General features: G+C 55.9%; 1 protein-coding gene and 1 pseudogene across 3 annotated transcripts; both read left to right on the top strand.

Moving 5' to 3' along the window:
- On the top strand, positions 1-5912 carry LOC148219355 (uncharacterized). 3 transcript variants are annotated; one of them, XM_088157697.1, is made up of 3 exons: positions 1-356; positions 792-843; positions 1006-5912. In XM_088157697.1, exons 2-3 carry the CDS (start codon positions 822-824, stop codon positions 1926-1928), a joined length of 945 nt encoding a protein of 314 aa, XP_088013823.1. In that variant the 5' UTR covers positions 1-356; positions 792-821; the 3' UTR covers positions 1929-5912. The 3 variants fall into 3 exon arrangements, with proteins under 3 accessions (XP_088013823.1, XP_088013824.1, XP_088013822.1); XM_088157698.1 differs by having other exon boundaries at positions 1-843; XM_088157696.1 differs by having other exon boundaries at positions 2-356; positions 792-5912.
- On the top strand, positions 3553-5912 carry LOC148219354 (uncharacterized; annotated as a pseudogene).
- Positions 5913-12352: the final 6440 nt, after the last annotated feature.

The raw sequence follows: 12352 nt of genomic DNA, 5'->3' as shown, positions 1-12352 counted from the left end.
GCTCCCAGTTCGCTCCCAGTGCGCTCCCAGTAAGAGCGGTGCTGGCAGGGAAAGCGCTCCCAGTTTCTGCCCAGGGCTCCCAGCATCGCTTCCACTGCTCCCAGTATCGCTCCCAGTGCCGCGCGGGGCGGGGCCGCTTTGCAACCCCCTCAGTGCAGAGCGTGGTTGCTTTTAGGTGTCGCCACCTGTCCGGGCCGGGTTGGGAGCGGAGGAGGAGCGGGAGGAAGAGGAGGAGCGGGAAGAGGAGGAAGAGGAGGTGCCGGAGGAAGAGGAGCTGCAGCAGTGGAACCGCGCGGCTTCGCCGCCTGCCCGCTCGATCAGGCCGCAGCTCCCCCGGCTCCGCCCGGGACCCGCAGGTGAACGGGAAGGGGGGTCTCGCTCCAAATCCTTCGCGAGAGGGTCTTCGGGAGGGGTTTTTTGCGGGATAGGGAATGTTTGGATCTTGCAGGACGCCAAAGCCGAGCCGGAAATGCCTCGGGAGGGATCTTGGGAGGGGTCCCACGTTGCGGGGAGGGGCCGATATCGGGTCTGGGGATCCCCGGGAGAGCCGGGGGTGAACGGGGGAGCCCCGGAGCGGGGAGAGCGCAGAGGGGCGATCCCGGAGCCGGGGACCCCCGGCAGCCTGGAGGGGTGCGGGAGGTCGGTGCTGAGCGGGCTCCGGGCCCCCCGAGGCTGAAAGGGGCGCTGACTTCTGCAGCCGCCCTTGGGCAGCGGGACCATCGAACACAACGCGCTCGGCCCTTGTTTCCCCCTAAAACCGGATTTCTTATTCCCAAACCTTGGTCCGACAGAGGAGGAGGAGGCCGTGAGGAAGGGGAAACATGCCCCCGGATCCCCAGGCAGGTGAGGAGGAAGCCCCTGGCCCTTTCCCCCTGTGTCCTGCTCCATGTCCCAGCCCAGCACGGCCCCCGGCTGCAGGACAACCCCCCGACCTGGGGGGATCTCCTTCCCCTTCCCTGTGGCACGGAGGCAAATCCCATCCTCTGCTTGTCCTTCCTGCCCCAGGCAAGGAGCTGAGGATGGAGACCAAGGAGGAAAAATCCCCGCGGCAGAACTTCGTGGAAGAGGCCGTTTGCAGTGGCTCCGTGGAGCAGGAATCCAACGGGGAGGAAAAGCCTCAGACATCGCACATGGTGAGCGACTGTGAGCACAGATCTTGGGTATCCGAAGAGGAAAGACCCAGCCTGGGGCAGGGAAGCGAACAGAGCTGCAGCCAGAGCTCGGAGCTGGGGGACCATGAGCAGCTTCACGATGGGGAGAAGCCCCACAAGTGTTCAAACTGTGGGAAGAGCTTCAGCAAGAGATCCTCCCTGATCTGCCACTGGAGAGTCCACGTGGAGGAACGGCCCTACGAGTGTGGGGAGTGTGACAAGAGCTTCAGTACAAGATTCAAACTTCTCCGCCACCAGATGATCCACACCGGGGAGAGGCCCTACGAGTGTGACAAATGCAGGAAGAGGTTTCAGACCAGCTCCAATCTCCTTATGCATCAGCGGACTCACACAGAGGAGAGGCCGTTCCGCTGCCCCAGCTGTGGGAAGGGCTTCAAATACAACTCCCGCCTTGTCTCCCACCTGCGGATCCACACTGGGGAGATGCCCTACGAGTGTGGCCACTGTGGGAAGTGCTTCAGGACGAGCTCTGAACTGATTGTCCACCAAAGGATCCACACAGGGGAACAGCCCTACGAGTGTGATAAATGCAGCAAGAGGTTTTCAACCAGCTCCAGTCTCCTCCTGCACCAGCGCATTCACATCGAGGAGAAGCCCTTCCACTGCCCAGAATGTGGGAAGACCTTCAGGCACAACTCCAACCTCGTCACCCACCGGCGCATCCACACCGGGGAGAGGCCCTACGAGTGTCTTGAGTGTGGGAAGAGATTCTCACAGAGCTCTCACTTGAACAAACACCAACGGAGTCTCCACTAAGGGAAGCCCTGTGGTTGCCCCGAGTGCTGGAAGAGCTTCGTGCTCTGCTCCAGCTCCATCCCCCATGGCAGGATCCACGCTGGATGATCCCCAGTGGGCAGAGCCCCAATGACCCCTGGTGCTGCTGATCCGTGTTGGGAACACACCTGGCTGGGGGCTCCACATCCTCCCGGCTCCCTGTGGGCACCTGGACACATCCACTGACCAACATCAGAAATCCACTGTGGAGAGCACATTTGTCGACTTCTGACCCCAGAAAAATCTCACTTTTTGCATCTTCTGGTGGCATGAAGCAACACTGGGTGGCCTTGGAAGTCTTCTGCAATTTAAATCCATCGTTTCAATTCTCTCTGGCCCATGGGCACCTTCCACAGCCAAATGGGAACAGACTGGGGCAAAACCCCTGATTTTGGAGACAGTGGGATGGAAATGCCTCCAAAAAAGTTTCTTCCCACCCAGCCAAGCATGTGGATGCTCTGCCAGCAGGGACAAGTAAATCCTTTTTTTTTGGCCTTGAAATGCCAAGGTTTCCACTCATCCCTTTGAAAATTCTGAAACTGGTAAGGCCTGGATGGGGAGACCATGGTGGACAATGACATGGGTGAGATCGTGGATGAGGACACGACAGGACACAGCCTTTCTTGGGGACATTGACATTGATGGGGACACAGAACTAGCTGGGGATATGAGGGGACATGGACATGAGTGGGGACACGAACTGGGAGAGCATCAATGCCACCAGGACCTTCATCTCGGCCATGACGAAATGCTGCCCAGTTCAGTTCCTGCCACCACATCCCCGCTGTCCCTACTGCAGTCACTGAATGTCACCACCCACCAGAGCAGGAGGGTTGCTGACAGGGCTTGTTCAGTTGGTGACAAGTGGCCTGGAAGCAAAGTGATGGCCACCACCCTCAGGGAAACCCAGCCACCTCTGGGGACAGGGCAAGGGTCAGTGCCACCAGCAGTGTCACGTGGCCTCACTCAGGGTGTCACCAGAGGTGTCCTAGTGGCAATGTCCCCACAGGTGTGGCAACATTATCCCCTGCTGTGTGTCCTGGTGGCATCATGTCCCCTCCCCTCCATTTGTCCCCATCCTCCACTGTGCCTCCCTATCACCCCTCAGTGTGTCCCTGTCCCCTTCCATGTGTCCCTGTCCCCCACCCCTGGCAGGGCCTAAGTCCCTGAGGTCCCGGGCCCGTGTCCTGCAAGGTGTCCCGTGTCCCTCAGGATGTTTCTGAAGCTGCTCCTGGCGCTGAGTGTCTGCACCCACCCTGGCACAGGTAGGGACACGCCATGACACCCTGTACCCTGTGACACTTCATGAAACCCTTTCTCCTCTGATTTTGGGTCCTTCCCCCCTGTTTTGGATACTTTCCCCCCTATTCCAGATACTTTCTCCCTTACTCTGTATCTTTTCCCCTCTTTTGGGTCTTTCCCCCCGATTTTGTTTCTTTTCCCCTTATTTTGGTTCCCTTCCTCCTCTTTTGGATCCTTTCCCCCCTTTTACATCTTTTCCCCTAAACTCAGGCGCCTTCTTGCTTCTGGTACTTTTTTGGGTGCCTTTCCCCTCCTCCAGTCCTCTCCCCACCCCTTAACCCCCCTCACCGGCTGCCCCCCGGGCATGTCCCCAGCTGTCCCCCCAAGCCACCTGGACTCGGTGCTCGCCATCCTGGATGCCCTCAAGTCTCCGTCCCGGGATGGTTCCCCTGCGACCCCCGCGGCCTTGGGGAAGGGGTTGGGGGTCTGCAGCACCCTGGAGTGCTGAGCAGTGCTGGGCGAGTCCCCTGGGACCCCCAAACCTCCCCCCCCGGGCTCTCACTGTGAGCCAGTGGCAGCTCCTGACTGAGCTCCTGTGCCACAACCTGGCGACACCGGAGCTGGGGGCGGTGCTGGCCCCTGCCAGCTCCACGGTGGCCCTTGGTCCCGTCCTGGCCGGCATCAGGGTGGAGCTGAGATCCGGCGACTTTGGGCAAACCCTCCCCGCCCTCGACGCAGCTGCCGAGCCCCTCTTGGCTTTTGGGGACATCCTTCCTGCGCAGGGGGGGTGACAACAATGCCACCGCTCTGGGACCCAGCGACTGCTGGGATGACGTGAACAACCACCAGGATTTCACCTTGAGGTGACCCCAGTCCCATCCCGGACCTTATGGCCATCGGGGCCATGGATGGGGTGGTCCTGGGGGTGTGGCTGGCCCGGAAAGCCGAGCTGCTGTGGAACCGGGAATGGCTCAGATGCAGGATGCAGTCAGCAGTTACCGGCGCCAGGATTTTGGGGAACTGGCAGGACACAGAGTTCTGAAGAAGGAGGCAGTTTTGGGAGTGCTGAAGATGCTGTTGCCCAGCCCGGAGCTCCTGAGGGACGTGGGGACACAGAAGGTGGCAACCATGGCTCATTGGGCGTGGGAATTCAGCGAGTGCTATGTGGGTATGGGCAGGGTGGCACCTCCTAAATGGGGGTGTCAGCCATCAAATGGGACTTGTCACCTCCCAAACTGGGGTTGTCACCCTTCAAACAGCAGTTGTCACCCCCTAAATAGGGATTGTCACCTCCCAGACAGGGATTGTCACCTCCTGTGTCTCCAGAAGGCCTCTGCTTTGTCCCCATCAAGTCTCGTGTCGTCAAATGGCCTCTGCCATGTCCCCAAAGAATCTCTTGTCCCCACATGGCTTCTGTCATGTCCTCAATGGCTAAGGGGACACCACCATGTCCCAAAGGAGCCCTTTGTGGATCTTCTGGTGCCAGCACAGGTAGGAATTGTCACTGAAGCTCTTCCCACATTCCAGGCATTTTTTGGGCTTCTCCCCATCATGAAGCTGCTCAGGGACCACAAGATAAGAGCTCAGATTATATCTCTGCCCACCTCCCCGGCCCAGGCCGGGTCTTTCCTACTGGGATCCCCGGGATCTGCATTTGCAGCCCCTCCTGGTGCGGGATCTCCGCGGCTTTTCCTCCCCGTTGCATTCCTGTGCCGTGGAGCCGCTGCAAACGGCCTCTCCCACGAGGTTCTGCCGCGGGGATTTGTCCTCGCTGCTCTCCGTGCTCAGCTCCTTGTCTGGGGCAGGAAGGACAAGCAGAGGATGGGATTTGCCTCCGTGCCACAGGGAAGGGGAAGGAGATCCCCCCAGGTCGGGGGGTTGTCCTGCAGCCGGGGGCCGTGCTGGGCTGGGACATGGAGCAGGACACAGGGGGAAAGGGCCAGGGGCTTCCTCCTCACCTGCCTGGGGCTCCCGGGACATCTTCCTTCTCCTTGCAGCCTCCTCCTCCTCCGTCAGGCCAAGGTTTGGGAATAGGAAATCCAGTTTTGGGGGAAACAAGGGCTGAGACCGTTTGCCTGGGAATTCCTCCTGCCCAGGACCATCTCTAGAAGTCACTAGACATTTTGTTTTCATAAAAATCTTCACTAAGACTGAGTCTAAAAATACTTCAGACCAAAAGATTTAGCTGGAAAACCCCTTAGAAATACCAAGATTTAGCCCTCCAGTACTTAAATGGATCTGAATGGATCATGATTTTTCCTAAGAAAACTCCCCAGGATGTCTCCCTCTCTGATCTCTCCAGTTTGGACTTCTGGGGGTCCTGCATGTATTGAGAGTTCTCCTGTCTCAGGTCCCCACCCTCCCCGGCTGGCAGGGGTCTCAGGAATCCCTCGGGTCCCCCCTCTCCTGTGGGACGCATATTGAGAAAGTAAGAAAATTACAGCCTGAAAAATATTCCAGGCTGGAGCTTCTCAGCTCTGTTCCCAGCCCATGAGCTGGTCCAGCTCAAGGCTAGGGAGAATTTCTGCCAGGGTGATAATTTGGTCAAAATAAAAAGGAATTAATAACAAGATAGAACACCTGTTGTGGTGCCTGACCAGGCCCTGGCAATGGGGTGTCTTCTCTCTGAACCAATCACCTTTTCTCTACTCTTGGAATTGCGAGTCATGCTATAAAACCAAGTGTGTTTCTCAATAAACTTGTCTCTTTCTTCCTGTCATGACAGACGACCATGTAGCTGTGCATCTTATTTCTGCTGCACTTAAAGAGTTAAAACCCCTTTCCACGGCTACATCTCTGCTCTTCCATCCTTGGGCTTCTGGGGCTGCCCCTTCTCTGTGCTGCCGGGGGTCCCGGTGTTCCCCTTTCCCCTGACTCTGCTCCAGCCTGCGGGGAGCTCCAGGGGCTCCCCCTCCCCAGGGTGTTCCCCTCTCCAGGCTCCATCTGGGGTCTCCTCTCCCTGGGCTGCACAATTCGGTGTCCCAGTGTTCTCCCCTCTCCTGCCCCAACCCCCCCGGCAATAAACAACCTCCCGGGAACCCTCCAAAATCTCCCCAAAGGCCATCTCTGGCTTGGCTTTGGGATCATTCAAGCGCCAAAAATTCACTCCCCCTGGATAAAAACATCTTCTCCCACGGAGCCCCCAGGATATTTGGGCGAGCTCCCCCTCCGCGCTCTCCTGTGAGATTGGGGGGACAATGGCCCAGGGGCGGGGGGGCTGCGGGCACAGCGAGGGCTGGACCGCGTGTTCCCTGCGCTTCCAGTTCCTGCTCCTCCTCCATCCCAGCTCTTCCTCACACTCCTCCTCCTCCTCCTCTTCATCCCTCCAGCCCTCCTCCATCTCGGCTCCACCATCCCCATCGCTCCCGCCCCGTTGCCGGAGCCCTCGCAGCCCGCGGCAGGAGCGGGGATGGAGCCGGGACAGGTCGGGATGGGCAGCGCGGGGCTCTCGGCTGCTCCCACCCGCTGGGGCCGGGGGGAACCCGGCCCGGCGAAAAGGAGAGGGAAACTGGGGGCTGCACATCCAAACTGGGGCTTGCTGGGGACCCTGGGTGGGAAATTCCAGCCCTTGGGGCTCCTCTCGGGGGGAGCCTGGAGGTCCGGGGTGGGGGATCCCAGATATGGCATCACTGGGAGTGACTAGGCTGTACTGGGATCGTACTGGGATCATACTGGTAATGAGTAGGAGCCTGCGGGAGGTAATTGAAACCATGATGAGGGCAAGTGGGATATACTGGGAATGACTGGGGTCGTCCTGAGAGTGACTGTGAGCAACTGGGAGTGACTGGGAGGAACTGGGAGTGACTGGGTGCCTGCTGGGGATGATTGGAAGCAACTGGGCTTACACTAGGATGAACTGGGATCATGCTGGAGGTGACTGGGATCGTACTCGCAGTGAGTGTGACTGCACCGAGGCTGGCTGGGAGTGGCTGTGAGCAAATGGAATCATGCTGGAGGAACTGGGAGTGACTGGGAATATACTGGGAGGAACTGGGAGTGACTGGAACAAAAGTGAGAGTGAAAGAGAGCAACTGAAACCATGTGGGGTGCAACTGTTTCATAGTGGCAGTGAGTGGGGCCACACTGGAGTCGTGTTTGGATGATACTGGGAGGACTGAACTAATACTGGGAGTGACTGGGAGTGACTGGGAACACATCATGCACGTCATCCCTGTACTGTGGGTGACTGCCAGCAACTGGGAACAAATGGCATCATACTGGGTCTGACTGGATCGATCTAGCTAGAGGCAACTGGGACCATACTGGGAGTCATTGGAAGCAACTGGGATTATACTGGGAGTGCTGGCATGTGACTAGGATCGTACTGGAGGTTACCAGGATCATACTGGTGTAAAAAGGGAGCAACTGGGATCACACTTGGGGCTACTGGAAGTGCCTGAGGGAAACTGGGCTGATGCTGCAAGCAAATTGGAGTAACTGGGAATGACTGGATGCATGCTGGAGGCAACTGGGATATTCTGGGCATGACTGGGATCATACTGGGCTACCTTTTTTTGTAAATTTAATTACATACTGGGGTAAGTAACACATTACTGGGGCCACTGGGAATATTTGAGAAGGACTATGGACATGCTGAGAGCAGCTGGGATATACTGGGAGTGTCCCTAACCATACTGGGGGTGACTGGAGACACACTGGGAACAGCTGGGTCCATGCTGGGTGAGACTGGGATCACACTGAGGGTGACTGGAGTCATACTGGGATTGACTGGCAGTGGCTGTGAGCAACTGGGATAATGCTGAAAGCAACTGGGAGGAGGTGGAAGTGACTGGGAGCAGCTGTGCCCTGTCCCTCGCCCGTTCTGTGTCCCTGGCTCTCTGGGGCAGGGGGTGGCAGCAGGAGCTGGGGCACCCCGGGGGGAACAGCCCTGAGCCCCAGCTGGGCCAGTTCACCCAGGGGTGCCCAGGTCACCCCCAGCATGGGCCCCGTGGCTCTCAGTCACCCCAGTATGATCCCAGTCACTCTCAGTATGGTCTCAGGTGTTTGCATCCACCACTAGGATGGTTCCAGCTGCTCCCAGTATGAATCCAGTCACTCCCACTATGGCTCCAGTCCTTCCCAGTATGATTCCAGTATGAACCCTATCACTCTCAGTATGATGCCATTTGCCCCCAGCATGGTCCCAGTCACTCAGTAAGATCCCAGTCATTCCCAGATAATCCCACTGTTATTCCAGTAACTTCCTTTATGGTTCCTCTGTGATCCCAGTCACTCCTGGTCTCTCCCAGGTGCCCCCAGTGTGCTCCCACTCACTCCCAGTATCTCCCAGTAGCTTCCAACATGATTCCGGTTGTTCATAGCCACTCAGTAAGCTCCAGTTCCTCCCAGTGTGATCCCAGTTGCTCTCAGCTGCCCCTAGCATAGACCCAGTCATTCCATGTATGATCCCAGTATGAATCCAGTACGATCCCAGTCAATCCCAGCATGGTCCCAGTAAACCCAGTTACCCCCAGTATGGTTAGAGACACTCCCAGTATATCCCAGCATACTCATAACCATTCCCAGTCACACCCAGCTGCCCCAGTAAGGTTCCAGTTTCCACCAGCATGATCCCAGTCACTCCCAGGTAATCCCACCATGATCCCTGTTGCCCCAGTCCTGGTCCTGCGGGGTCCCAGTGGGTCCCAGCCCTAACCCCGGTGTATCCCGGTGTCCCAGTCCATCCCAGCCTGTCCCAGTCCATCCCGGTCCGTTCCCGGCAGCCGCCGCCGTTTCCCGGATCCTGCCCCTCCCGGCCCCGGAGCTGCCGCCGGACGCCCCCCCCCCAAGACGCTGCCGGGGCTCGGGGGCTTCGTCTGCCTGGGCTGGGGCTCGGCCTCCACTGCGGGAGAAGGGGAGGGGGGGTCCCCGGGGGTCGTGTGACTCCCCCATGTCCCCCCATCCTGGTGTCGCCCCCTTTTCCCTCCCCACAGGGCTCCTGCCCCAGCTCCTGCTCCCCAGGAGGGAATTTGGGGAGGGGGCAGAGGGGGCTGACCCCGGCCCAGCCCCTTTGTTCAGCACCAAGCTGGGCTTGGGGCTGCAGGAGGAAGAGGCTGAGGGGAAGCAGATCCTGCAGGTGGGACAGTGCTTGGGCTCAGGGCAAGGTCCTGCCCTGCACACCTGGCTCAGGTGTGACCCTGCCCCGGGAAGGGAGCGAGACATTCCCATCCCCATGGATCAGGGCTGGGAGCAGCACTTGGAGCACGGACATGGAAATACTGGGATTGACTGGGACCACACTGAGGGCTACTGGGAACAACTGGGAATGACAAGTGTGTGCTGAAGGTAACTGGGATATACTGGGAATGAGTGAGATTATGCTGGGGACAACTGGAACCATACTGGGGCAACTGGGGTGACTGAGGATGAGCAGGCTGGGGTAATTAGGATATACCAGGAGTCTGTAATGATGCTGGAAGGGACAACACTGGGAACAACTGGGACCATTTTGGGGGCAACAGAGAGTAACTGGATGTGGCTGTGTTTCCACTGGGGGCCACAGAGTTTGTACTGACAGTGACTGAGGCTTTGCTAGGAGCAACTCAGTGCACCTGGGATCATACTGGGAGGAACTGGAACCATGCTGGAAGCAACTGGCACCACACTGAGGGGGACTGGAATCATTCTGGGAGTGACTAGAAGCATGCTGAGGATAGTTGGGCATGGCTGGGGGCTCCTGGGATATACTGGGAGCAACTGGAGCTGCACTGAGGGTGACTTGGAGTGGCTGTGGGCAACTGGAATCCTGCTGGAAGCATCTGGGAGGAAGTGGGAGTGATTGAGAGCATGCTGGGGTCAGCTGGGATGTACTGAGAGAGACTGGGAGTCACTGGGATCATACTGGGAGTGACTGGAACCACGGCTGGGTGATGTGGGGCAGCAGTGTGACCCTGCAGGGCCTGATGGCATCAAGGGGACATTGTGACACTGGGCCTGCCCTGCCCCTGAGGTGTTTCAGGAGCCCCTGGCTGAGGAGGCAGCAGCTCCCTGGGACACTCTGGGCAGGTGGGAGGCAGGGGATGCCCAGGGGGAATAGGGAGCCCAAGGCCTGGCATCCCAAAGGTGGCACAGACTGGGGGGACGGTGCTAGCCTTACCTACAGATCCACAGCTCGTTTGTAAGGACAAATTCAACATTCCTCTCACTGATGAATGGAAAGAGATGTTTGCCTTTACAAACAAACTGTAGGGCTGCTGGTAAATGAAATTGGATATCGAAAGATGAAAGAAGCAACGGGGGGAAAACTATGAATTCTGTAAGAATTAAAAATGAAAAGGGAGGGTTATACATTAGAGGGGAATTTCAGGTATCAGGCGTTCCGGGAAGTCTGTGCCTCTCAAGTACCTCAGCAATGGGGAAAGAGAAAATAGGGAAAATAGGATAAAAAGGAGGCTGCGTCCTCCAAAAATATGGAGAGATCCCAAGGGAATGTCCCATGGCCTCTCCCTTTATTCGAATAAAGCAAAAAGGACTCCTCTGTCTCCTTTTTGGACATAAACCTCTGATGTTTGTGGATTAATTTTCCTGACAATCAATCAGTGGAATCCACCCCATTGCTTCTTGTATCTCTCAGTGCTAGCCTTACCTACAAGCAGATCCACATTTGTAAGGACAAATCCAACATTCCTGTCACACTGAAGGATTCACCTTTAAGTGCAGCTCCTGAGGACCCATCTGTGATAGCAGCATTTAACTCCTGACTTGTGCCCTTGGGGAGAATGGTGTGATTAGCTGAGGGTATCAGGCTTTACAGGGTTGGGTTTTATACATCACACACAAATTCACGCACAAATTGTGTGAGTATGAGTTTAGTTTACTTGAAAAAATGTAAATTACTCCAGAGCAGTGGCTTACTGCCACTGAGAATAAGGAAAAACAATGACTTCCCAAATATTATGGTATTTACTGGGATTTGTTTCTAGTGCTCAAACCTGGCCTGTTAATCAACCAAAAACAAATGTCTGGGTAACCTTAGCAAACGCCACAGGACAAGGTACTTTGTGTTTGGCCACGGGGTCCCCAGATAATCCCTTTCAACCTATCTTGTTGCTCTGCCCCTAGACAATTGTCCTCACCTGCCTCAGGTAAATGCAGCGCTGCAGAGCAGCAATCATGCTGACACCTGGGACCAGTGGAGCCCTTCTCTTTCCTCAGGAGTTAGAACTTCTGATCTCAGTGAAAATGGATTTTTGTGTCAGGTTTAATTACTCTGGGAAAACCCAGTCTAAAGCGTTTCCCTCACCAGTCTGTGTATAAAAATGCGAGTGCTTGGTGTAATTATACAATTTCTTGCTCCACCAATGCTCCTTTACTTTTACCTCCTGCAGTGTTTTTAGTCTGCAGGGACAGGGCCTGGCCTGCAATCCCCTCGCATATTAAAGGAGGACCATTAGCCTTGGACAATTGTCCCTTTTAACCCCAAACACCTCTGTGATTTTCCAACATAAATATCCCTTCTAGAATTAAGAGAACCTGACATGCTTTTGACAAAGATCAGTAATGATCAGCTTGATTTTTGGTCTAAGGGACAGCGATGGGCAGCAGCATTTTTCAGCCCTGCTGTAGCAGCAGGAAAAGCCTTAGGTTTTACTGAACCGATTAGGATGTTGGCTAAACAAACCAATGCTACATCCTTAGCAACAACAGGACTTTCAGCTGGTGTTGATTCTGTCAGACATGCAAAATAGAGCAGCAATACCTTTTGCTTTTAGCACAGGGACGTGGGTAAGGAATTCCATGGGATGTGTTGCCTTAACCTTTCTGACCACTCCCAGTCCATCTATGCCAGCATTCAAAGAAAGTGTGAATAAACTGCAGGTAGATAATGGGTACGACTGGCTGAACCAGATCTTAGGGATTGGAGACTCACTGGCTGGGTTAGGAATTTAGTTAAAGCAGGCTTGTATGTATTAGGCATCATATTGTGCATTGTAGCAGTTATTCCTTGTATTTTACAGTGTGTTAGAAATTTAGTAGACAAATCGCTTAAGAGTGTATTTTTAGTTTGTGGCTATGGATAAAGCAAATGAGACTGATAGTGCTGCAGATTTAATCAGAACATGCAGCTTGATAATAAGGATGCCATGGCAAGAGCAAGCAGAGCTCTGACTGCAGGAAGACTGAATCAAGTCTGGCTTACAGGAAATAAGATTTTACCCAGCTGA

The sequence above is a fragment of the Sturnus vulgaris genome, unplaced genomic scaffold, assembly GCF_052056855.1.
Source record: "Sturnus vulgaris isolate bStuVul1 unplaced genomic scaffold, bStuVul1.hap1 Scaffold_153, whole genome shotgun sequence".
Classification (NCBI taxonomy): domain Eukaryota; kingdom Metazoa; phylum Chordata; class Aves; order Passeriformes; family Sturnidae; genus Sturnus; species Sturnus vulgaris.
Note: the sequence above shows the minus strand (reverse complement) of the source record. Positions and strands in the feature narration are given on the sequence as shown.

Bases quoted from the DNA above. Each gene is read 5' to 3' on its own strand.
- LOC148219355 (XM_088157696.1), top strand. From the start codon at position 822: ATGCCCCCGGATCCCCAGGCAGGTGAGGAGGAAGCCCCTGGCCCTTTC.